Source organism: Anopheles maculipalpis, chromosome 3RL (assembly GCF_943734695.1).
Source record: "Anopheles maculipalpis chromosome 3RL, idAnoMacuDA_375_x, whole genome shotgun sequence".
In the NCBI taxonomy this organism is placed as follows: Eukaryota; Metazoa; Arthropoda; class Insecta; order Diptera; family Culicidae; genus Anopheles; species Anopheles maculipalpis.
The window spans coordinates 76,390,167-76,414,853 of NC_064872.1; the positions used below are offsets into that span (position 1 = coordinate 76,390,167).

The 24,687-nt window shown below is 41.2% G+C and overlaps 4 protein-coding genes across 4 annotated transcripts in view; 2 read left to right on the plus strand and 2 right to left on the minus strand.

Moving 5' to 3' along the window:
• Positions 1–24,687, minus strand: part of LOC126562982 (charged multivesicular body protein 6) — a 250,061-nt gene that overhangs the window by 59,914 nt on the left and 165,460 nt on the right. The window lies entirely within an intron of this gene.
• The window catches only part of LOC126561997 (esterase B1-like), a 474,259-nt gene that overhangs the window by 56,076 nt on the left and 393,496 nt on the right, over positions 1–24,687 (plus strand). The window lies entirely within an intron of this gene.
• Positions 1–24,687, minus strand: part of LOC126561411 (uncharacterized) — a 197,643-nt gene that overhangs the window by 53,235 nt on the left and 119,721 nt on the right. The gene's annotated exons all lie outside the window — the stretch shown is intronic.
• LOC126561006 (uncharacterized) lies at positions 6,175–23,394 on the plus strand. The gene is made up of 13 exons (XM_050216955.1): positions 6,175–6,639; positions 8,784–8,925; positions 12,112–12,376; positions 12,452–12,621; positions 12,700–12,874; positions 14,626–14,811; positions 15,709–15,837; positions 19,746–20,280; positions 20,406–20,481; positions 22,092–22,604; positions 22,684–22,858; positions 22,931–23,116; positions 23,245–23,394. Exons 1-13 carry the CDS (start codon positions 6,175–6,177, stop codon positions 23,378–23,380), a joined length of 3,153 nt encoding a protein of 1,050 aa, XP_050072912.1. The 3' UTR covers positions 23,381–23,394.

Consider the following 24,687-nt stretch of genomic DNA (forward strand, 5'->3'; position numbering starts at 1 on the left):
ATCCACCATGCGCAATGCATCTCTGAGCGCCACCGTACCGCGGATGATTGACTTCAGCTGTCGAGTATGTGTGCGTGTGTGCGTGTGTCTGTCACTCGGTCCGATTGCGATACAACAATTAACACCCCCTGGAACAGCACCAACACACTGTGCCGGCGCGTTTGGGCTTTTAGCGGGCTCTCACGCATCGGCAAGCTTCAATCCGATTCGAACGGTCCGCGAAGGTGAACGTGTGCGAGCGAGCGTGCCGGTTAACACACTCGAGTCGTGTGCCAGTAGATCCCGACCATACGGCCATCCATGCTTTGGCGCGTAAGCCAGCAGAAAGCCACAGAATTGCCGGGACTTGTCGCTTCTAAATGCGGAAGCATCACTAGCCGTGGCTGAACGTGAGTTCGTTCGGGTGGGTCACATACCTTGCGAAAACCAGTTTTAATCGTTGCGTGCCGTGATCGTGATGGAATTGTGATCATCCCTTACGTGCGCGGGGTTGATTCGGAACGGGAAGGTGATTTGGGGTGACACAGGGTATTTGGGTGCGGAAGTTCCAGGATCGTGGCGAAACACGTTACAACTGTAGTGAGAGTGAGTGGATCGCGATATCTCAGCCGGTCGCGAGAAGCTGTTTTTTGGGGAATTCTCAAACGTCTAGAGAAGCCCCATAGAAGAAAGAGTTGGGGATAATCGAGCAATCGAATAAAAATCGGTCAACGAAATTAAGGGTGAAGAGAAGCGTGGAAAGTGTGGAACATATCGTCTTTGGGGTGGATTTGTGTTGTTGCTGAGTGTTTCGGATGTAGTGCGGGTTTTGTGGTGATAAAGTGTGTGAATTCTTGGTGAAGTGTTTCCAGTTGCTACCACGTGCATACATTCCTGATCCGCACTCCAGCCGACGGGGTAGGTTGAAGTCTAAATTAGTGTTCCCAAAATAATCAACAACCGTCAATTCAATCTACCACCACCAAACGTGTGGGTTATAGAAGTGCTTTATTAATCTGCAATTAAAATGTCCAGCGTAGGCATGTTACGCTACTTGGAGTCTGCCTTTGAACGCAATTTCTTGGTTTGATTCCGTAGATCCTTCAATAATCTTGATATGGAGTCGGTGGACGGGAGTTGGTAGGGTTGTTTATCAGAAGATATAGAACACAACAGCAATACTGTAGGAGCCAAAAACAAAAATAACGCCAACAGGAATGAGGGTCACCATGCTCCAATGCTCCCCTACCGGATGACAAAGTTGACGATGATTGGTGTCCCTATCGTCATTGGCATAAGGCAACGCTCGCCTCACCATATTAGATGCACCCGAAGGCGTTCGATAAGATATGGTCCGTTATCGGCGTCGTCGTACCGTACGGATAAGCCCATAAGATTGTTTCCGTTCCATTCCACTATTGCTACATGCGAATCGAAGGTCTTAACAGTTGCTGTTTATTGTGCGTTTAGCTCACTTCCTATATTTTCTTTTTACGACAATTCTGTGTGACAAGAAACGTCCGACGGAGGACATATAGAGTCGTGTCTGGAGAGCGTAGTTTTATGCAGATTACAATACCGTACCTATCGGTGAGACATTAAGCTCGTGAGAAGAAGTGAAAGGAACTCACCTTGTCTGTGCATTACGCGCGGGACTTCAGCATCAGCAGGTTACTGTTTTGTGCTGTGTTTTGTCGTATCAATTACGCTACCAATTCCGGTTCTGTGAGGCCTATAGTGGAATATCTTGAAGCACGCGCACGGAAATTTCAAATACTGACGTTTGTTTGCGTTTTTTGTACATCCCAGCGTGTACATCCCTCTGTCGTTCCCTATTGGGTCACCGAGTAGTGTAACGGATCGCATGAAACATGATCTTCTAATGGTGCTTTATCATGTTCGAAATTGACTGTGATGTGTGACACGGGAAGCACTTCTAACTAAAAACGAATTTCTTGTAATATTGCAAAATGGGACACAAAACACTACGGGAGCTTAGCCACATAGCAAATGCACAAGCAACGGATACGATTGATGCGTTGTTTTCAATACTCTCACCTGCAAACCTGTTGATAAATAGCTCAAAACCCACGCAGAAGACGGCAGAAGTCTTCAGTTCGAACAACGAAATACCAACAAAATCCAAACCGTGTTTTGTGTGCTCCGCCTGCGTGTGATTACATCAACGTGGTTCAGTTTTTGGGGACAAAACACTCACTATTTCAACGCAAAACCGGTCTTCGGAGGAGGGATGAAGTTGGCGTCAAAACAAAAACTTCCCCAACGTTCCAAGCGCTTTTCGGTTGATTGGAGTTTGAGGGTTGTTTTTTTTTTTGAAGTTTTGTAATCCCATTAGACATGACCGTTGTGGGAATGCAGTACTTAAGAAAATTTATTCGCTAAATATTCCCAAATTGCGATGATTAACAATACCACAACATGATGGAGATTTACGATCAGTAGGAAGTAATGCCGTATCTGCGTAAAATCACTCAAATGATCCTACTCTATCTCTATAGTACAGGATTTTTCAATTTTCTTAAGCTTAGTTTCTGTCCAAAATAATGGTTTTACGAAACGATCTTTCTTGATATCGTCCCAATCACGATCTCGCCAAAGGTTGCTCATAAAACGAACGACCTTTACAAGGAAATGTCGATGGACGGGGAGGAAAAAAAAAAAAAACTGCGGAATTAGACGACCGTTCGAAAACGACCGATTTGAGTCTGGCACGCAGAAGCAGAACTGGTTGTCGTTTTGTGGCGGAGGTCCGTCTTTGTTGATGAATTTCATGCCCGATGGCCACCAAAATGCGGAAGTGACGAAGGGATAAAGAACTAGCTTTTCGATGTTGGGAGCTAATTTTACATTAGGATGCTGTTTTTAGCGATTTACTATTAGAAGGAGGTACCCTGAGAAGAACCGGTCCGGTAATTTCAATGTCCACAAATATTCCACGCTGGCTAGCGTGTATCCCGACTGGCTTTTCCCCGCAGTGCGTGATGTGTGCTGGAATGGGTGGAATTATACTAGACCGTTTTGCTAATTAATAATTTTGCACTCGTGATCCGATCATATCCGGGGTTGTGCATTCTCGGTTGAACGGTTCAGCGTCGGATCATCACTCAACAGACGATCATTATCAACAAGCACATTTCCCTCGGCGGAACGGGTGGTACTCATCGGTCGACACATTAACAGGCACAGTACCAGTAACATCCAACGCTGCCTGTTGTTATGTGATTCTTGGTAACAAGTTGTTATGAATATCTTTCGGGTTTGGTATTACCCGACGGGAAATGGATTTCATAATTTGTATCGATTTGTGTGTAATAGTTTTGTATTTGGAACAGCTACCAACATCCAACGCAGCTGTAGCGCATCGCTTTCAAGAATTCGGTGGACATGATTGTTTGTACGTTATTGGTATTTATAAAATCTATAACAAATAGGATAAGAAAATGTATAAGTTCACAATAACGAAAGAACAAGGCGTAGTACTACAAGAAAATATTTCACAAAAAATTAACCACAACGTTACAAACCATACGCGTTTTTAGATTACTGGTGACGTGTTAAAATTAACATTCTTCTTCTAATGCTCTAATGCTTCTAATGCAATAAAGTGCAAGGGAAGCATTCTTTTACGAGTGAAATAATTAAAATTCCAAGATCAATTAATGTACAAGGGTATCCATCTGGGAGCAAAATCAATCGAATGGGAGCATAAGACTGCTGAAGATTATTCTTCTTCTTGGGTTTACGACCTTCAAAAGTCGCTCCGGCCTTTCGAATAAGTAACTGGAATTGGAACGTTCTAGGGCCTTTGGCCTTTAAGTTTAGAATTAAACTTAAATAAACAAAGATCGGTAAGTTATACGGCCAGGCCGTTCTTCAGAGAATTAAAAAATATTAATAAATAAAGAGCGATTATGCTCACGTTTTTGCTAGCTTTATCCTTAGCTTACTCTGTGAAAAACATTAAAAAACACAATTTTCTTGATCCAGAGATGCCAAATTAATCTAGGCTTATGGGTCAGATTGTATGCAGACTGCATTACCTTGCAGTCTGGTGGACCACCTGTTTGATTTGTCTACACTGCGCTGTTCACAATTGGCCCCATTTAATATGTGTTTTATTTAGAAGAACAAATTGTATAGTTAAGCTTTACATTGGATTGAACTTTTCACTCATGAATCGCATCCATACATGACGCAAATGCCGATGTACCATTGATAGATCGTGTAGCAACGATGGGAATTTTCTTTCATTGGAATGTATTGTGTATGTAATGTTTTGTTCCATGCACATTCCCTTGTTTAATTAGCGTGATATGTATCGCGTGTGGAACGTGACTGACAAAGGTGAGTTGTAGTCGTCCCTTGATGAAAATTGTTGCTAGTGTGGGCATGGATCCTTTTCGTACTATTTGTCTATTGAATTTTTATTCGATTGTTGGTCTTTTCAACTGCAGGACATCAATACAATACTGGTCCTTTAATTAGTACACATTCGAACGCAACAACGCAGTTGTTTTATTACATGCAATAGAAAACTACTTCACGCATTAAAATGTGGCAGTAAACATCTGCCCATTTGCCCACTAGGGCAAATAGTTTCGTAGAAAAGATTAAAAAAAAAATTCCATTACATCCTTCTGGATGGTGTGGTGGTGTTGCAACAATCAGCAGCTTCCCGAGCAATATATCTCATACGCGATAAAGCAAAATGCGAATTACTACTTTGCACAAACCGTACGGCTACAATGCCGGCACGCTGGCACTTGCAGTATATGCCGGTTGTTCGTTGCTTTGTTTGTTCACAATATGCTCTCTTCCTGTGGTTGTTTTCGGCCGAGTGCTGCGGACGGAAAAGACTCGTTATCGGGCGTGAACTGAAATACTTCATTCAGCGTACCATTGTGGTGCGCACCATCGAGTTTTTCGCTATTTTTGGGCTATGTTTATTTTCACTGCTTTGCCGATGGGAGTCCTAGAGAGCGTTTCAGTTTTTGGGGGTCACTATTTGCTAACGTGCGGACAGTAAGGTTTGTTCGAAATTTGGCCATCTTGCTGGCGCCATCAGGACGATAAACATAGGGTGTGGAAGGATGCTTCTGCTGGAAGCCTTGAAAGTGAGAGTTGACAAGGCTAAATGGTGGGATGTGGCGCAAAAATGTTAATTAACGATTTTTATTGAGTTGACGTTGATACTGCGGAATTCGGTCCTCGGTCGTTATGAACATCTTCCAGACAATGAAGATGTCTAAAGGGGACTTTTTATTTAGCCAGCGAAAGCAAATATAGAAATTTCTTTCTGGATTTTTCTGGAAGGAAGACAATTTTCCTAAATGATTTTGAATCAATAGCATAGTTAATACTGTCTGGCTACATTTATGGATATTTTGTTTGCAATGCTAGCTCGTTTCTAGCTTCGAAACCTCCAATGCTTCTATTGGTATTTGTTCTCACCTCACCTTCCAATCGATAGCAATTCATCAAATTGAGCTAATATTTGTGTTCCGCTGCTACCGGAAAGAATATTTCAGTCACATACACACGTGTTTCGTGCAAAACATGGGAAACTCCAACCTTTGCTGATCATTCCGCTATACAGAAAGGAACGATTCAGGTGTGCGTGATACGTGAATGACCTCTGTTTGATTTGGCGGTTTTGTTTTGGTCTCCAGTCTGAATGCATTCTTCGCTTGCTACCAATATGCTAATCAAGCACCAAACCCCGCTACCGCTTACCGAAGGCAGGTTGGGTTATTCCGATATTGGGTGAGGGATTGGGTACAATTTGAATCTTACAACTCCCACCGAGCCCCGGGGTGTGTCCCGTGGCAAGTGGGTTTCGGTTTTAATTTACGAGTGTCTCATATTCTGGCTTCTGCTTCTCGTTTCCCCCTTTTTCCAGACAAACCGGACCCGTAGGTTGGGCGTTTGTGATGTGCAATCATCCCAATAGAAAGGCGCTATAACGAGGACAGCCGAGTTCTGTATTTTCCCGAAACTGTGTCCAGAAATTCCGTGGAACAGGTTTTTGGACTGGCGCGTGTGGACGACTTTAATAAGCAACTCGGTGGAAAGAAAATGGGCCTATAGGTTAGTGACAGTTGGGGAGGCGTGCGATCATTTCGACAGTTCCGGCTTCGGTGACTTGGTGTTCCAGTTCCAGGACGCAGATCCACGATGTACGGCAGGATATTCGCCTGTCTGCTTGTACTGTTCGGTGTGCGGTCCAGTGTGTGCAGCTTACCCTGTGACTATATCGATTCGGTCAACATTACGGATGGGGAACGGTTGCCGAACGACGAGATCCGCCATAATGGGGTGATCTACAACAAGACGTACTATCGTATGATCGATTACGAGTACGAGGACTTTGCGACGAAAAAGTACGTACCGAATTACATTCGTGGGTGCCTGTGTGCGGTGCGGATTTGTGTACGGCTGTGCTGCGGGGAACGCGAGTATCTTGGCAAAAAATGTACCCAATCGGACGACTATTTGCCGGTGGTGGTGAACGTGAGCGTGACGGAAACGATCGATCTGCGGAACCATTCGCGGTACGGGTTTCTTTATGGGAAGCCGTGTGAGCAGGTGTACGAGCTGCTGCCGGAGGAAAGCTCGGCGGATGAGTGGAGTATCGCAAGGGTAAGTAAATGTTAGGTTGCTGGTAAACGGCACCATGATTAAACAGCGTTAACGTTGAGCAAATGATACTTATTGCAATTAAGGCAACAGTGTTCCGTCCAGTCAATTTCTTAGTTTTTCGCATATTTCTTGCTAGATTGGTTTTGAGTCATCATCGAACGTATCGAATGTATAAGTTAATATTACCCAGATGATCATTGTGCAGTGCTAATGCAGTGCCATCTAGCACATTGTAAGTTGTAAATTTAATTATCAAGAATCGATTCGTTATCATGATAGATGATAACAAGTAGAGAGATATCAGCATCAACTGCTATTAAGGTAAAATTGCAAGCAAGGAATGTTGATACCTTGTATTTGGATATTCAGTTTTCATTACGGGAAAAGGATCCGGATGGGATCATTTCCCCGTAATGAAAATAATAAACCCTGCTTTTGCCATGTGAAGACTGGTCCGTCCTCGGCCTTGTCCTATGTACGTCTTGTTAAACCGGATGTGTCAGTTCTGTCCTGTGATATTAAACATCACAGACAACTAAATACGCAAGGAATTTTTGTTGCAAAAATTGTTGCAAGCTATTCTATATCTCAACGATTCGAGCATTCGTTCCATCTGCATGATCGCATAACCGGTAAAATATCGTAAATCACAAGAAGGTCAATGTGGTTGTCCTAGCTAATCGTGTTGTATTTCAGGATTTATGCAAGATTTTGTGTGAAACAAGGTAAAAGCAGCACGTTTAGTGTTCGAATCGTCAGGGACTGATTTTGATTAATTAAAATGAAAAACTTCATATACTAGCATGAATGTCTTTCAGTCCAAACATTTTCCATTCTAACGCGTTCTGATTGACAGCTACGAGTAAGCAAACACTATTCCTATCGGAAGTGATAAGATGGATTAATGAATGAATGATAATTATAATAACAGTTCTTACATCCAATCCACTTCGGTGCTTTATTGTTTCCCACCAACGTCAAACGAAATGATGGATGAGTTTGTGTGCTTGTTTTTCGGTGATCGCTACGGTTACGGATTAGTTTTTAAAGCGTGGTTCCAAATTACGGTTCACACCTTTGATTAGCTCCGTGTGCGGTTGCAAACGGGAAAAGGAATCACACACGCGCCAAATGGTACGAAATTTGGAAGAATTAAGTGGAAGGTGGTGTGACCACCACCTGCAGGTGGTGGTGAAGGCCATACTAATGGTACTGCTTTTGCTGCAAATATGGCAAAGAACGATAATGGGTGGTGGATACAAAAAATAATTGTTATACCCGCGGGCAGTATCGAAAAAGATGAAGAGGAATGATCATTGGGCCATCCTCCTGAAGCGCATGATTGACAGATTCTTTATGGGTTTCTTGTCATACTTATTCGCAATCAGTGCTGCCCGTTTGAAGGCTGAAAGGTGATCGAGCTGGTGTAAATTTGAAGTGGAGTAGATTATTGCAGCAATATGCAATCCAGCGTTGAATTGCCTGTGGCTGATGGTATTTGCACTAACACTTAGCACCATATCCGTTGTGGTGACTAAGTGAGGATTGTTGAAGTAGTTTGCATAGTGAAGCAACACTCGATATCGAACTCAAGGGAGGGTCCTGCCAAGGGAAATGGATTGGATTTTCCATTTGTAAGCATGTTTATTTTGACACCTCTGCTGAACTGTAGCTTTATACTAGGAACTGTATCGAAGTCGCAAAACTGTACAACTGACATCAAACTTCATTCGATCGTAGATGTCAAATGATCATGATGAAGCGATGAAGCGAATAATATTTCAATGCTTGCAGTTTTTCTTTCTATAATCGTTTAGCAAACTTCCCACGTAAGTTCAGTTGTTTTGTTATGATAGATTAGAATGAAACTGAAAAGAAGAGGAACTAACAACGCATAGCTTGAACTGATCTCAGCCTCCAATGATCTTTGCACATGCGTGTCAAGTGTGAAGATCATCATCGAGATGAGTAATACTTGACAGCGCTGGCTGGTGCGTGACGTAAATGCGTGAGATGTGCTTACCAAACCTGAATAGTTTGAGATTGATGTGCTTTTTATATATTTGGTGTATGCTACACACATGTTTCCTATATAATTTATCTAATATTAACTAGCATTCCTATAATATCTTTCCATCTTCCAGAACGGCAGCCTCATCATCGCAGACGAGCTGCTTATTCAACGGAACCAGTACTGTCTAGCACCGAGGCTAAATTCAAACTTTGCCTCTGGGCTCATTTGCTTCACATCGAACGAAGAGTTCAAGTACAATCTCTATCCGGTCGGTAAGTAATTCGTTCGTCCTGCCGTGCGTAATTCGGCTAATTAGCCGGTCCCGGTTTGGGTACAATTTTCGCTTATTGACTGTATCTAGGGGTATGTTGCAGGGGGTCAGACGGGACGGTTTATGACTCTTAACGACATGCATTATATTGACACTGTACCGTGTGCGAGGGTGTATTGAGCCAACCAAGCTTATGGTTTGGTCGCATAGACAACCTAATATGTACCCTCCAGCGTACAGCATCTCGACAGCTTACAAACAATAGCTGTCTGTTTGATGTTTGTCGAATGTGGCTAATTTGCCCAGATCGGCACCAGTGTGCTCTCGACCCGATTGCCATTCCTTAATGGCTTCCGGAGCTGGTGATAATCTCCGATCTGGTACCATCTGTTGCACCGATACCCAGACGACGGTAATAGCCCAGTCGCGACCGATTATGGCGATGGGTGGCAGCAATGGGTTGTGACATTGGGACCAACCTGTACCATGTTGCGATAGCACAGTACCCAGCCGTAGGAAGTCTGGAGCATTTGAAGGAAGGAGTGTTCTAAACGACACCAATTCTAGTGGCTACCACGTTGTCTGGATGGGTTGCGTTCTAAGTCAGCCTGCATGGGTTTCCCCGGCGTAGTAAAAATGTGCCAATCATGGTCGCTCCGAAGCGAGCTCCGATGACGTAGAACTAATTTGAATTGGCACGTGCTAAGTGGTTATGCTGTTTGCGGAGGTGCCACATTTATTTTGATAATGCGAAGCAGTTTCTTTAAAGCAATACGGCCTGGCCGTCCTTTATGAATAAAAAAAAAGCAGTTTCTTTGTTTTCTTTTGGTTGTAGATTGGTCAAGAATTTGTAGGTTTACTTAAGACGTTTTATCAAATGATAGGATGGTGGAAATAATTTACTAGTTTTTATTCTTCGTTTTTTTATGTTTCCTTTAGTTTTTACAATAGGTTTTCTTATTGTTTGTTAAGGATTTTATGATTTTATTCAGTCGCGAATCATTAATTTATTTGAAGCATATCAATTGTTTAACGATTTATGTTCAATAAACATATTAGAAATGAATTATAATTTTAATTCTGACTGACAGTTGGCCCCAATAGTCCAAAAGTTCATATTTTATCAATATGATATAATTATTTGTTTTTGCTTCAAGAAAAATCATAAAAATTCAATATATTGCTTGGACCTTAAACACAAAAATATAACGACAAGTTCCCCAAGGACGGCTGCTCCCAGTGTGTCAATAGCCGAATTTATTCGAGAACGAGCCACTCCGCTGGGCTTGTGCAGTAGCAGCGGAGGCAGAAACTGCGTCAAACCATTTACCATTTGATAACGGAAGCAGACGCTACATGCCTTTTAGGGAGTAGCCCTTCCCAACAAATTTGAGCAATATTTTGGTGATAGCTGGGAGACCTTATGCTGGGAACCGAGGGAGTGCCATACATGTCACAGGAAGAGTTAGTGTAAATTATACTTCTTTGACTAACTTATGTCATAGGGCAAAGCTAGGGCACGCTGTAAACTAACCTTCATATCCAAATTCAAATACAACTTCTCTGCCAATACTGTGCCTATCATGACCATATGCTTTCGAGGGATGCTCCCAATGGGGCTGGAGTGTGGGGAACAGAAGGATAGAGGCGCGTAGTTTATTATTGTTATTCATTAACAGCTGTGGCGCCGTCTGAAACGGGTACGGTACAGGTAGAGCGTTGAGGGTCGTATTACATTACATGGTATTTGCTCTTCCCTCTGGGGCCATTGCATAGGAAAGGGACACAAGCCATTGGAGAAGACAGATTGGTTTCGGTTTGTATAATTGATAAAAAAAAACCTTATCAGAAGAGGTTTAGTGCGAGGGGTCCGTATGGAATACATACTTTTGTGACATATTTAAACATTGACAAGTATTATAACATAATAGTCCGTAGTTCTTATGGTAGTCTTTTGTTGCCTAGTATGAAAAAAGGTTTTTTGAATTATTTAAAGGTAATTGCTTGCTATCACTGCTGAGATAAAAGTTGTTAGCCTGATGGAATAGAATATAGAAACAAAATAATAAATTAGCATCCCGAAATTCTTTGGTCTCTTACCTTTTTTACCTAATATACCGATTCTAACGGATAACTGAAGAATTCAAGAAATCAAAAGTAAAAGAAGAATAATAAATAAATCATGAACAGTATTTCTTTCAGGTTGTTTTAGTTAAAGTATTAATCAATAAATAGGTAAACGAAACATAAAAGTACAATTAAGGAAAAATACAACAGAACCCCCAATAAATTATTTGATAAAAAGATAGATAAATAAATTGATGAATAAAATTATGAACGAAAATATAAATCATGATACATATATAATGAAAAAAATCTAAAATAATTTTAGATACAAATTAGATAATAAAAAAATCGAAGAATTGCATAAAAATATAAACAAAAATAATAATGATTTAATGTTTTTCAATTTCTGTCCCGCTAATAAGTATTTTTATAGATAGGAGTAAACATAAAAAACTAAATATAAATATAAATAATATAAATTATGTTAACGTTAATGATACGCCAAGCCATAAATTTATCTTTATATTAAAATGACAACACATTGATCTTCGAAAGACCCACGGACACCATTGATAACGTCATATATTCTTAATGCATTCACTATTCATTACGCTAACAAATAGTGATATATGAGAGTTTTTGGAAATCTAATCATAACTTCCTGACGTCTTACTCCACATGATTAAACATATAGCATGCGGAGCTCGTTCGATGGTTAATTAGTAAAATCATATTCGAACGATCGTATCCCGTCAAACGACAGCCCTTAGGTTAGTTGTCCGAAACGCAGATGGTTTTGGCAGTAGTTACTTTTTCACGAGAACGGTATAGCCACATGGGGTAGCTTATCAATTGTTAACATTAGGTAATGTAGCCACGTTAATCCTGCTAATGCCCTGTACGATGGTTTGATGCTGAGCTGATGATTACGTTTTCCCCGAAGAAATCCTAATATCAATAATGCATTTTGTTCCCTATATTTTGGACGTGGTTTTTTTGGGTCGATAGGAAACCAATGTGTTGTTATGGATTTTACAGCTGTTACTAACAGGATGTCCGTTTATATTGAGGCGTTTGGATTAAGAAAACACTATCTGCTTATCTTTGTCGATCGTTACAGGCATGCTGCTGTCCGTACCGTTCCTGCTGCTCACTTTCTTCGTGTACGCCTGCATACCGGACCTGCGGAACATGCACGGCAAGTCACTGATGTGCTACGTGCTGGGCTTGAGCGTCGGTTACACGGTGCTGTCAATGGTGCAGCTACGCGTCTTCCCTGGGGCGAGCTCGTCGTGTGTGATCTCCGGCTACATCGTTTACTTCTCGTTCATGGTCAGCTTCTTCTGGTTGAACGTGATGTCGTTCGATATCTACTGGACGTTCAAGTAGGTTCCCTGCGGTACAATCGCGTCTTGCGAGCTTATTAATCTGTGGCGTAAATTTTTTTTCTCCACCCGCAGGGGCGTCACGGGTGTTCGCAGCTCGGAAACGAAAAAGTTTCTGCTCTACTCACTGTACGCCTGGGGTTGCCCGATCCTGCTGGTAGCGACAGCAATTCTGGCGGATTATACCGATGTGTTGCCGCAGTATCTTCGACCACAGTTTGGCACAACCAGGTGTCTTTTCGTTGGTAAGTAGTAGCTACGCAGCGGGTGGCAGATATTTCATATCATACTGATTATCGAACTAATTTGTTCATTCATTTCAGAAAACAAACTAATCGAGTTCCTATACCTGTACATGCCGTTGCTGATTCTGGTGTTTATGAATGTAGTTTTCTTCGTAATAACTGCCCTGCGTATCTACAAGATACAGTGCGAAACGTCGGTTGTACGTCGCGGAGATTCAAAACGGCACACCAAGCTGGACAATGATCGTGATAGGTAATACAAATGATAGGTGCTTTATTTGACATGTGGTAAAGTAGAATTAAAGATAACTGATCAGGATATCATTAACGGTTTAATATTCGCTATACTACTTGAAAACACGTTACAATATGGTTATTACCTTCAGAATTTAGATAATTGTATTAATGATTAATTATTGATATTAATGCGAATCATACCAAGCGATGGAGTGGCCTGGTGTTTTAGTGATAGTTACCAATGCTAACACTAGGTGTCTCGTATAAAATATTTCAGACCGTATTCCCATATGCTGGTTAAATATGTCAGGAAAATCAGAAATGTCAAGGCAATACCTCCGGAGGATGTTGTCCCACCGAAGAAAAATGGAAGGCAATACAAGAAAGATAAGATGCAATATAAGAAGAAGAAAAGGGTTTAGTTTTCGTAAACTTATTTGCATTTAATTTTTATGCTCTTCAACAATAGGGTTGTCCTGTCACTCAAGACAAGAAAAACCGAAATATTTACTTAAGATTAATTTAAAGCTGTGTAAAGACATCATACTGAGGTTCATCATATTTTTATAGCATTGTGGAACCAATGCAAATATTACAAAAAAGAGTTAATGTAATGATTCTATCTAATTTTTGCTTTTAATGTTTCAAAACTAAAAGCGGTTTTGAATAAAGATATGAAAATATAAAAGATAAAAACACGTGTAGAAGCAAGGACACGAAGTAGAGATTAAAATTCGTTTGAGAGAGGCTCTAATTTTTCAGATCAATAGTAGCAAGTCGTTTATATGTCCTATCAATTTATAATTGAATAGTTAGAGATAAACCGTTTTCGTCCTAATGAAGGATGAAGGTTGAAATGTAATACAAATTCCTTTGCGCAGGAAATTGTCGTCGCTACCAAAAAACTGTCCCTAAATAAATCTAGTCATAGTCAGGCTTGGCCTGAAAATAGCTAGGTTTAAATGTTAGGAAAACCTCTATGCCTAACTTCCTAATGAATACTAAATCAGAGCATAAAATCAGAATTTTTTAAATCAGTAGGAGTTCGAGCATAGTTAAACTCAATCGATCAATCGACGTCTAGATTATTAAATTGCAATAAAATAATAAGTATATTAGTTTTCAACAGATCACAGTATAAACATTAGTCAACGAATCATAAACACGCTCGATTCAGGTTTAATTCTCGACAGAATCTGGTCACATATAGTGAGCGCTATGTATCACAATGAAAATTAAAGCATTTTTGTTGGACAGGAAGAATTTAATATCAGTTCTTAATACTCTAAATTATTTTAAGTCAGTACACTGCTCGAAGCTGTGGATTTACTGCTCCTGCTAGTCACAAACAACAAAAAAGTCATTCGGACTTCTCCAATTGGAAGCTAAGGAATAGGAGTGGAAGTTAGCAGGTGTGTACCCTGTGGTATACTATTTGGACAGCTGCAATTCGTTGTACAATTTATAACCGGCAGTGTCTTGAAGATAATTCCGACAAAATGTCGCTCTCCGATAGCGCTAGGAACATAGTTTATATGAGTTGTGACTGTTATTCATTCAAGTAATCAGGACAGTCTTTAACATGCCTTGAAAAACTTTTAGTTTTAGCCGAATCATTAGTATTCCAACTATAATGTAATTTTATTGTTTACAATCTCAAAGTACTGGGCATTATAAAGCGTTACACTAATAAAAAAATCGTAATGAATTGAAGAGCAGCACAATACGAGCATTATTAACCATGTGCGTTTGGATGTTTAATTTTAGATTCGGACTCTACTTGCGACTGTTCATTGTGATGGGTGTCACCTGGTCGCTGGAAATCATCTCATGGGCCGTCGACAACAATGCCTGGATCTTTTACGTTTCGGACGTGTGCAACTGCATCCAAGGCTTTCTCATTTTCGCCCTGTTTGTGCTAAAGCAGAAAATCAAACGATTAATCTACAAAAAGTAAGTAACGGCTTGGTGGTGCTTGAAATGCTGCAAAGTTTATCAGCGGAAGTGTGAGCCGACGGTGGTTTCATTGTTAGCCTTGAGAATCAATGTTGCTTTAGTACATGACGAACGGTTGGTGAGCTTGTCTGGTGTATATTATTTAAATTTGTCGCGTATCGGTATTGTTTCTGACTGACTCGATCATGATCTTGAAAATGGTTTGACCACTCTCTTCTCTCTTTCTCTCTATATTTATCTCTTTCCCATTCTTGAAAATTCTTCCATTACGGTTCCATGTACGTGCGTGTCTTCCCCTATGTGTGTGTGTGCGTGTTTCGGTGTGTTTCGTCTGTGATCTTAAGAAAAGCGGACACTACTACGTGACACGGGTAGTATGTTCGTGCTCTTGATGCTCTCTTGTGATATAATGCTGTATCTCACTTCCGGGCACTTCATTCTTGTTCCCGGGGGCCATCTTCTCGTTGACCAGACAGGCAAGATGATCTAAGGCGGTCCGTGATTGAGGTAAACCAAACTGCGATGTTTTGGTATCGAATTGTTTTTACTGACCCGCTGCGGGCTTTACGGTGGTGATCGTGGCGATAACCCTTCTTCCGCTTGGAATGTTACAAGGTGGTGATCGTATAGCATAACCCTTTCCTCGTTTTAGGGACTATCTGCAAAACAATGGCTATCTCTAATGTTTGATTAACCAGCTTCCTGGTTGTTGGGTGTTCACTTAGATCGGTGTAAAGGCTTGGGAAGAGCAAACATACAATACAACCCCTAACAAAACAAACCCCTAAACTAACCTGTCCCACATCTAATATGTTTCACTGCCGGGTGCTTCGGACACGTTGGTATGATGTGTTATTAAAATTGGTACGATTTTTATCTTTACCATTCGTCCAGGTTCGGTATCCGGGAAATCAGACAGGAGCAAAAGATGTCGTCCTGCAGTACGAGAACAACGGCCACCATGGTTTCATCCTACCAAGAGTCCAAATCGGAAAATCCACTCGTCACACAATCGCACGTAATGTGAAGGGCTTCGACACTGGAGACTGAAAATATATATTTAGCTATGGTGAACAATCACAAAGCACAAATCTCATATTCGGCGTCGGAAGGAACGCCTCTAAAAGTGGCCCATTAAAACAGTAATCTGTTCCACTGTCATTTGTTAACCAAAGAACCTTAGAACTCCTCCTGTCAAAACAGCGCGCAGGGGCATTGTTCTACCATCTTTTTTTTTCCAACGTGCTGGCGCATTATGACCGGGAACTGGGAGCTCTTCATACAAATTATCGGTTTGAGTCTAGCACAAAGTAAACAAAAATGAAAACAGTATTTTTTAATAGAGTTAGTACAAAAAGTGCGTTTAAATATGTGAAAGCAGAAGGTGTTGATGGACATTAACTCAATCCTACCTCACAGTGAATGGTAAAATGAGACGAGCGAACAAAATTTAAGCTTTTGAAACTGTTTTGCACAGAAATGAAAATTGCATTTAGTGACACAAAAGTCGGAAAGTCGTTAAACTGAATGGGACGTGAAGTGACAGCATTAGTGTTATGGCGTAGTTTGTAAATGTACCTAGACGTTAATGACAAAACAAGGACCATATTAAATAAAATGCTTCGAAAATAGCGCATGCGATATAAAGTAATAATCCCCACTTGGTGTGTGTGTCTCATTATAAATGTAGTACAATGGTGGAATGTATAGAGAATTAGTACATAATTTTATTAAGAGGGAGTTAATTAACGTTCTGCAATACCGCTGCCGTAAACTGCCGTAACATAAACTGTAATTGAACCCGATTTTCAGGAAGTATGATTTGCGTAAGAGTTACTAAGGCCACTTGCCAACGCAATGGACATTGTTTAATTTCACATAAATGTTATGACGTCGTAGAACTCTCTTCCGTTACGGATAAGATGATGCTTTCGTTTTTGCAGAACAGGTTCAAACGATTTCATACGAATTGTTCCGAAAATACCCCCTCCCTGATCCTAGTGTGTGTTTACCATTTGGTGGTGTAGTAAAACGATCTGCCGCAGTGTTCCAGTGCAGGAAACCGTAAACCATTCAGAAGACACACTCAGAAGATCGTAGCTAAGCTGGAGGCGAGTTGTTTCAACAATTGGAATAACCAATTGGGGAGCAAAAAAAAAAAAACTTCTCAGGGGAATTCCATATGCAGATGATCAGGCTGATGGTATACTATTCCGCATAAGCATAAACAAACATTCATCACTTTCATTCCGGTGCGAGACAAAGATGTCGGGGGCCGTTTTTGGCGGTGTTGTTTTTGTTCTGCGAAGAATTTCTAACGCACCAAACATTCATTGGGAGTGATTTTTTTTTGTATGCAAGTTTCTGCTTGTTGTGAGGTAAAATAAATCATTCGGAAACAGGCTGATGCTAGAACAAACAAAATGCAATTTTAATTCAAACTATACCTCAAAGATGTACAGAGTGTTCGGGATAAATTTAATCCAAAAACGGAATAAATCTAATTAATAAATTGAAACAATTTAATAGTTTATATTTTCCTGTAGAGCAATACGGTCAGCCCGTCCATCGCGAAACACAAAAAGAAATCTTATAGCTTCTTCTTCTTGGCTTAATGACCTTATAAGGTCACGCCGGCCATCCAATGGCTTACGACACTGTCACCTCCTATAGCCTATAGCTTACAGGTATAATTAACACACACGGTTCGCTATTTAAAAGTCTGAACACTAGCTTATTTATATTCCAAATGATAGGCAAGATGGATACCTGGTTCCCACCTGAATTAAAAAAGAGAATAACTTGCATCAAGATTAGCTGTACTGGTCGTTAAAATAGGGATAATATGACTTATGTCAATTAATCCCAAAATACTGTAAAAACAATCAGCTACAGTTCAAAAATCAGTTTAAGAGGCAGTCCTTTCCAAGCCCAAGACTCTAGTATCAGTTCGAGGCGATTGTTCTTCTTCTTGGCTGAACGACCTGTAAGGTCATGCCGGCCATCGAAATGGCTTTCTAGACTATCGGTAGTCTAGAAAGCCATTTCGACCACGTAGTTGGTTAGTCAGTCCTCACTACGGGGGGACGGTCCGGATGGGATTTGAACCCCGGTCCTGCCTTTTGAAGACCGGCACCGCTGTCGCCTGCACCATCGAGCCACCCAGGCGATTCGAGGCGATTATTTGGAGTGAATTTTGTTGATAGTTTTTTAATCTACACTGCCAGTACCTTTTTCATAAATTTTCATAAAAGTTCATACAAATAAAAAAAATCCCTTACGAAATTGTGAAATTCATCCCGAACATCTTGTAATTAGATAAAAGTTGCGTTAATAAAAAATGCTATGAAAAAACAAAACAAATGACTTAATAAATATAAAAGAAGAAAAAGGACTTTATTGGAAAGCATCGAACTATTGGCTTATTACATAAAGGAGCAAAATTATGATTTTTCATAAAATTATAAAACATTAATGGAAAACAAGAGGAACAAAAATGAAAAACAAAATAAATAAAAAACAAAATAAAATAAATAAAAACAAGGTTTAAGAAGTATCTGACTACGAATTTTATAATTCAAATATTATATTGAAATAAAAAAGAAAAGAATAAACAAACAAAAGACAGTAGTGAAAGCATTGCACGAAATACTGCATGCGCACGTACACATGCACGTCCAAGCAATATCAATTGAAACGTTGCAACTCGATCAATCTTATCGCTTTACACCTTTGCCAAACCTTCAGTTGATACCCAGTAAATAATCTTACACTCCACCCAACCGGTACGATGGGGACATCCTGCAATTCCCAATCACGTTTACACGCACTTATAGTGCCCTTACCGGAGGGCCTTCCATTCGATGTTGTTTATTGAAAAGTATTCGCATCCATATACAACACCACACATGGGCACAATCGCTGCGCGATCGGCGGCGTTGGTAAAAAGTAATCCCGGGAGTGAAATTGTTTGTTGATATTAAAAAGTGCAAAGCGGCTTGGTGTTTCCGGAACACATAAACATAGGACGACTGGCAGTGGATAGGTCGGGAACGGCTGTGGTACATCGGTATTTAATTAGACTTTCTATTGTCCACTTCAATGAGGCAGGGAGGAAACGGGTGAGCACATAAAACTGACCGAGCAAATAGCTACAAATTCCGAAACTTCGTTCACACTTCGTCGTAATTATGTCTGACGAAGGACGAAACATAAAAATTCCCACCCTTTGGCCGTTTTTTGTTTTTGGGGAGGGTTGAATTGAATCGTTCCGCCGTTGCTCGAAATGACTCATGCCGACGATATACGTATCGTTGTAACGTTGTTTAGTTCGTTGATTAGAGAAGAAGGCAAAAAAGGGGAAAGGAACGAAGAAGCAAAAAAAAAAAAAAAACGCGAGCCAAGAAACGATAAGAATTCCGCGGGAATTGAAATACACAGCGCAGCTGGATGATCTGTGTGTTCCACGAGCCATTCCCAGCCAAAGTGTGAAGTGTGTGCGCGCACGATATTGTTCAAAATAGCATCATCATCAGGTCGGACACGGCCGTACACGCGACGACGACGGCCACGCTTGCAACCAGTACGCGTTCGACTGTGGCCGCGAACTGTTCTTCCTCCGCAGCTTGAGCAGTAACGGTAACCGTCATTTACTTTTTTGAACTGTCAACCGGGAGTACAACGCGTGTGCAGGACGTGGTACTATGGTAGCGTCCAAGTAGGCGGAATTATTGAGGTTGTGCGAGGATTTGTGTACGTTGGTGATGATTGATTAGCAGTTGTGATTAAACAGAACGAGCGTTGGATGCGCTCGACTGACCCATTCATGCAAGTTCCAGTGCCAGTTGTTGGATGATTTCAGGCGATACAGTTTGAAGATTCGCACATCAAGAGTGTTAGTGACGAATACTTATTTTTCAAGTGAAACACAGTACACACACGCCGTCGAGTTCTCAAAGTGATATGGGGCTGCAAGTGACGCAACGTGAGGCTTATCGGCGTACGATAAGACTACGTCCGGTAGATCGGTATTGGTGGTGCAAGGTCGGTGTTGGGGCGATGTTGTTGTGGACTGCTCTGTTCGGCATCGATGACGTCGATGCGGCAGTCCTCTGTCCACTGTCGGAAACGGTCGACATTAGCAACGGAACACAGGATGCGGATGGAACCATCGAGTTCGAAGGTGTCCGGTATGGTTCGAAGCAGTATTTCCGCGACAGTAACGATGCTGTGCGTGGTTGTGTGTGTCTTATCAAGCAGTGCATTCATATCTACTGTGCGGATGATACTCCAGCAGGACAACCGTGTCTCGATGATTTGAAAGTTAACTTTTCATCGTCCGCGGATGGGATGGTGTATGAAACGCGCAATCTGCGAGACGATCCAAACTATCACTTCTTTTACTTTCAACCGTACTGTTCGATGGAATTTTTGGCACTCTCTGCGGATGAGTACGTACTGCGTTCGGTAAGTAAAAACTCCAAAGTGGCTTCACCTCAGATCAGATGGCGCAACTAGCAGAATTTTGTTTCCAGGACGGGATACTCATGTACGGCGAATCTGCGTATGACTATCGCCGCTACTGCTTGCAGCCAGCAGAACCGCATGCGTTTGCCGGCTACTGCGAAACGGTTGATGCACTTGCAATGCACCGTATGTACTCGATAGGTGAGTAGTAAGAATCGTTATTTTGAGGTTTCCAATGCGCTACATTAGGTGTCGATTTGAACACATTCCATTAGATTTTCGTTACGTATTTCGGTCGTGCGTGGCCATGCGGGCCCTTAGGCTTGCTGTTGAACATGTTTACATGTCACGGTAAGGCACGTGAAACACATTAGTAAATAAGCGCTGCGCTGGATTTCGAGGCTGGTGTATTTTCTCACTTGTGAGAAAGCCGAATTGAGCATGGTCAAAGGTGATAACAAATTTAGAAAACGGAGGTTTTGTTTTGGGTGGAGAAGATAAGCGTGAAATGGATGGCCAGATAGATAAGTCTGCAGTATTTGCCGTTTGTTTTTGTCCACTAAAGGCGTTTTGCTCTGCTTTGATTGATTTTAAATAAATTGGAAAGAAATACCTTTTTGTTTTTGCTAAGGCGTGAAATTTTATGACTTAGTTAAACTAATGGTTGAGCAGTGTTAGCTAGTTTGTTACTAGGGTAGACAATGCTTAAAAAGTTAAATATTGGCAAGAAGGTAAATAGTATTATCTAATGCCCTGTTTTCTGTAAACATTTGCTTGTTAAACCTTCGAAAATAAGAGTCGGCACATTTGTACGCAACTATGAAAAGGTTTTGTATTTATGGTCTTATAAGAATGTTTCAATTTGAGCTGAAACACCGTATAGGCTCATAATAAAATGGAGATTTTGTTTAATTAAATGTATAGTTAATAAATATTAAATAATTCTTTTTGTTGCTTTTTATAAATATTTCCGAGCATTTTGTAAATAACTTGAAAATGTAATATTGAAACGCCCCTTTATAATTGATTACTCTGGACTTTGAGGTCGATTTCTATAGTCCAAGGCTGAATAAGAATTATTTTACGTAAAACTCTTTTTGAACCTTGCAAAATGAGGCAAACATCGGTAGCCAGCTGGGCAAAATAGACACAATAGTGTAGAAAGTGCTATTTTTGTAATACGAACGAAGATTGTATTTTAGGATTGAATTATTCTGTTTCTAATTACACAAACTTTTGGAACGTTCACCATTGCTTTTATTAGCATACGGCACGATCTTGATTTTAGAGAGCTATCTTCCGAGACGGAAGATGTTAATGTGTTTGAGAATTGGCACAAGGCAAGGCATCGCCGTTTTAATTTCTACACTATTAGCCTAACTCAAGACAAGGATAGAATGAAATTTAGGACATATAACGAACTAATAAGCTATACGCATAAATAAAAGTTTTTATTATTACTTCCGTTTTGAGCCAAATCATTCTAAAACGATCTCATAGATTTATTCTGGATTCGATGTAGATTAGGGTTGAGTTAAGCATGTCGGTCAAGAGCTCTCAACTGCCAAGAGAATGTTGAATATGCTGATTATGTTGTAGAATCTAAAGTACACAATTAGTTAATATAGAGTTTCAGTTGCAAAATTAGTCTTATCGTCAAATCAATTTTGCCAAGTAGATTAACGATCCGCCAAGCAAGCTTCTGCATAACCAAATGGTATCGATTAACGACGTGCTTAAGTACACTAGATGCACCCCTTGGCAGTAGATTAGCATCTCATTCGCCGGTGGTGCCGTCTCCAGCGGCTAAGTGGATCCGCTAACGATGTTTGCAACACTGTGTTGTAACACGATACTAGAACACACACCCCGTTTTTTAAAATTCCCAACAGGCATCCTGGTATCGCTACCATTCCTGGTGGCAACGTTCGTCGTGTACGCGATACTCCCCGAGATGCAAAACATTCCCGGCAAGTCGCTGATGTGCTATGTGGCGGCCCTGACCGTCGGCTACCTGTTGCTGGCACTGATGCGTTTCAGCCTGTACGGCTATCAGACGAGCTGGTGCGTTGTGTCCGGGTATCTGGTGTACACGGCACTGTTGGCGAGCTTCTTCTGGCTGAATGTGATGGCGTTCGATATTTTCTGGACGTTTGGCGGCAGTCGGGGACGGTCGAGCGAGCGGCGAAAGTTTCTGTACTACAGCCTGTACGGTTGGGGTGTGCCGTTGCTGATCGTAGGGTTCGTGACACTGGTGGACAATACGGAGTTTGTGCACGAATCGATGAGGCCGCAGTTCGGCAAGGAGCGATGCTTCATGAGTGGTAAGTTACGAGCGTGATGTAATGGGATTGATAAGGGCTTAACCGGAATAACTGCGAATGGTGTTATTATCGGTCTCAGTGGAGCGGCTGATTGGGTTCTTGTACATGTATCTACCGCTGCTGTTGCTGGTCAGTGCGAATGTGGTGTTCTTTGCCGTGACGGCCATTCGCATCTACCGGATGGAGCAGGCGACGGCTTCCACGCTGACCGGGGATTCCCGGCGCCACACAAAATACGAAAAGGACCGCAATAGGTAATAGGGCGTGGTGGTCCTGTGCGTCGTCATCGTGGCCGGAAGTGAACACTCTCCTTCTCCATCCTACAGGTACAGTTTGTATTTGCGGCTATTCATCATCATGGGTGTGACCTGGACGGTGGAGATCATCACCTGGTTGGTTGGTGAAACCTCCTGGCTGATCTATCTGGTCGATATCTGCAACTGTTTGACGGGCATATTCATATTTCTACTGTTTGTGTGGAAGCCGAAGGTGAAACAGCTGCTGCTGAAACGGTGAGTGTGTGTGTGTCTCTCGCTTCCCAAGGGCTAGGATTTCTGTTGGGACCCCTCCATTAGGCTTGGTGGTGATCGTCTATAGCAGTGTCCCTGTTTGGCCGTGACCGTGTTTACTCGATTCGCAGATTCGGCATTAAACGGGGCGTCCCGGGACGGAACGACCAGAACACTAACAGCACCGTCAGCACAACGCGGTCGACGGACCTGAAGGGTACAGCAAACCCTGAGACTCGCCTGACGGATATGACTCATGGGAATTGAGAGGTGTTTACACTGCGGACGCACGACCCCACCTGAAGAGAAGACACCGAATGGTTAACAGTGCACCGCACATAAAGTACGAGAAAGGGGGTAACTTATTGCTGTCTACAATTGGTGGCCATTGTCATGTACAGGATGATCGCCCATTTAACCGAGCGAGTGAGAGTGACCATGACCATACGATGTCTTACCGAGCGCGGCGTGTGGCGAATGGTTCGATGGCTGTATCGATGTTATATTTGCGAATGCAAACATCCTGTGCCGTTTGGGAAGTTCTATGGTGTAGGTAAACCGTGCCAGGTTTGACTGTTTGTGCACGATTTACCGTGAGAAAGTTCCACAGGGAAAAATTCAATATCATATAAAACTTATAATATTCCAGTATTTATCACCTGTGCCAATGCATGGAAATGTATTAAAGGTTTATTTTGAAGCAGCGAAATAGTTATGCATTATTATATGAACTCGCTAACGAATAATTTCGTGAATACTCAAAAACAGAAGATGAATCCGTTGGAGCAATTGAAATGTGTGAAACGTTTCATAGTCATCGAAATATTTCACGCGATTCGAGTAGATGTAAATCGAGCTATTTCGTTTGAAATTAAAATCTATCCGCTATAGCAAGCCCTGCTTAATTGTAATGCATAAATTTAAATTAAATTATTACTGTAAAGTAATTTTAATCCATAGAAACCAGCATCCGTAATATTATTTTTGATACGTTACATGCTAACAGTATTCAAAAGTGCACTCAGTAAAATAACTTAACTTACAAGAACTTTTTGTGCAAGACATTTACGATATCTCAGTGTTTAGTCGTTTAATGCCACTATTCATCGTGCATTTACATATATCTACCTCCATGATCCGACAAAACTATTCCAGTTATTAATGTAGTATTAATGCGAATCAACTCATGACTCACGTATACACAGTTTTTAAAATAATTCATAAATTTCGATGTTTGACCGTTTGGGGCCCAACAAGCACTGTGCCGAAGTAGACAGCAAACATCTGCTTGTTGCTTGTTGCGTGTGTTGTATATTTTTCTCTGATTCCACGCAGTGTAATTTCTTTACAGCGCTTTGTACTACGAAATAGTGTATTTAGTTTGCCATAGCTGTGTGTGTATGTTAAAAATGTGTTGCGTTTGGTAGGAAGGAATTACAAACGGTATTACAATAAGCTTTAATAAATGAATCAAAAAATTTCCTGAAGGAGTAGTTTTGTGATCGCATGTAAAGAACAATTGAATTGCGTTTGTGTGTGTGTGAGTGAGTGTTTACAGCTTTCCAATATTTTCT

What these genes read in the sequence shown, in the direction of transcription:
- LOC126561006 (XM_050216955.1), top strand. Translation starts at nt 6,175, where the DNA reads ATGTACGGCAGGATATTCGCCTGTCTGCTTGTACTGTTCGGTGTGCGG. An exon ending in ATGAGTGGAGTATCGCAAGG is followed by an intron (nt 6,640 to 8,783) that starts GTAAGTAAATGT and finishes TCCATCTTCCAG; the next exon opens with AACGGCAGCCTCATCATCGC. An exon ending in GATATCTACTGGACGTTCAA is followed by an intron (nt 12,377 to 12,451) that starts GTAGGTTCCCTG and finishes CTCCACCCGCAG; the next exon opens with GGGCGTCACGGGTGTTCGCA.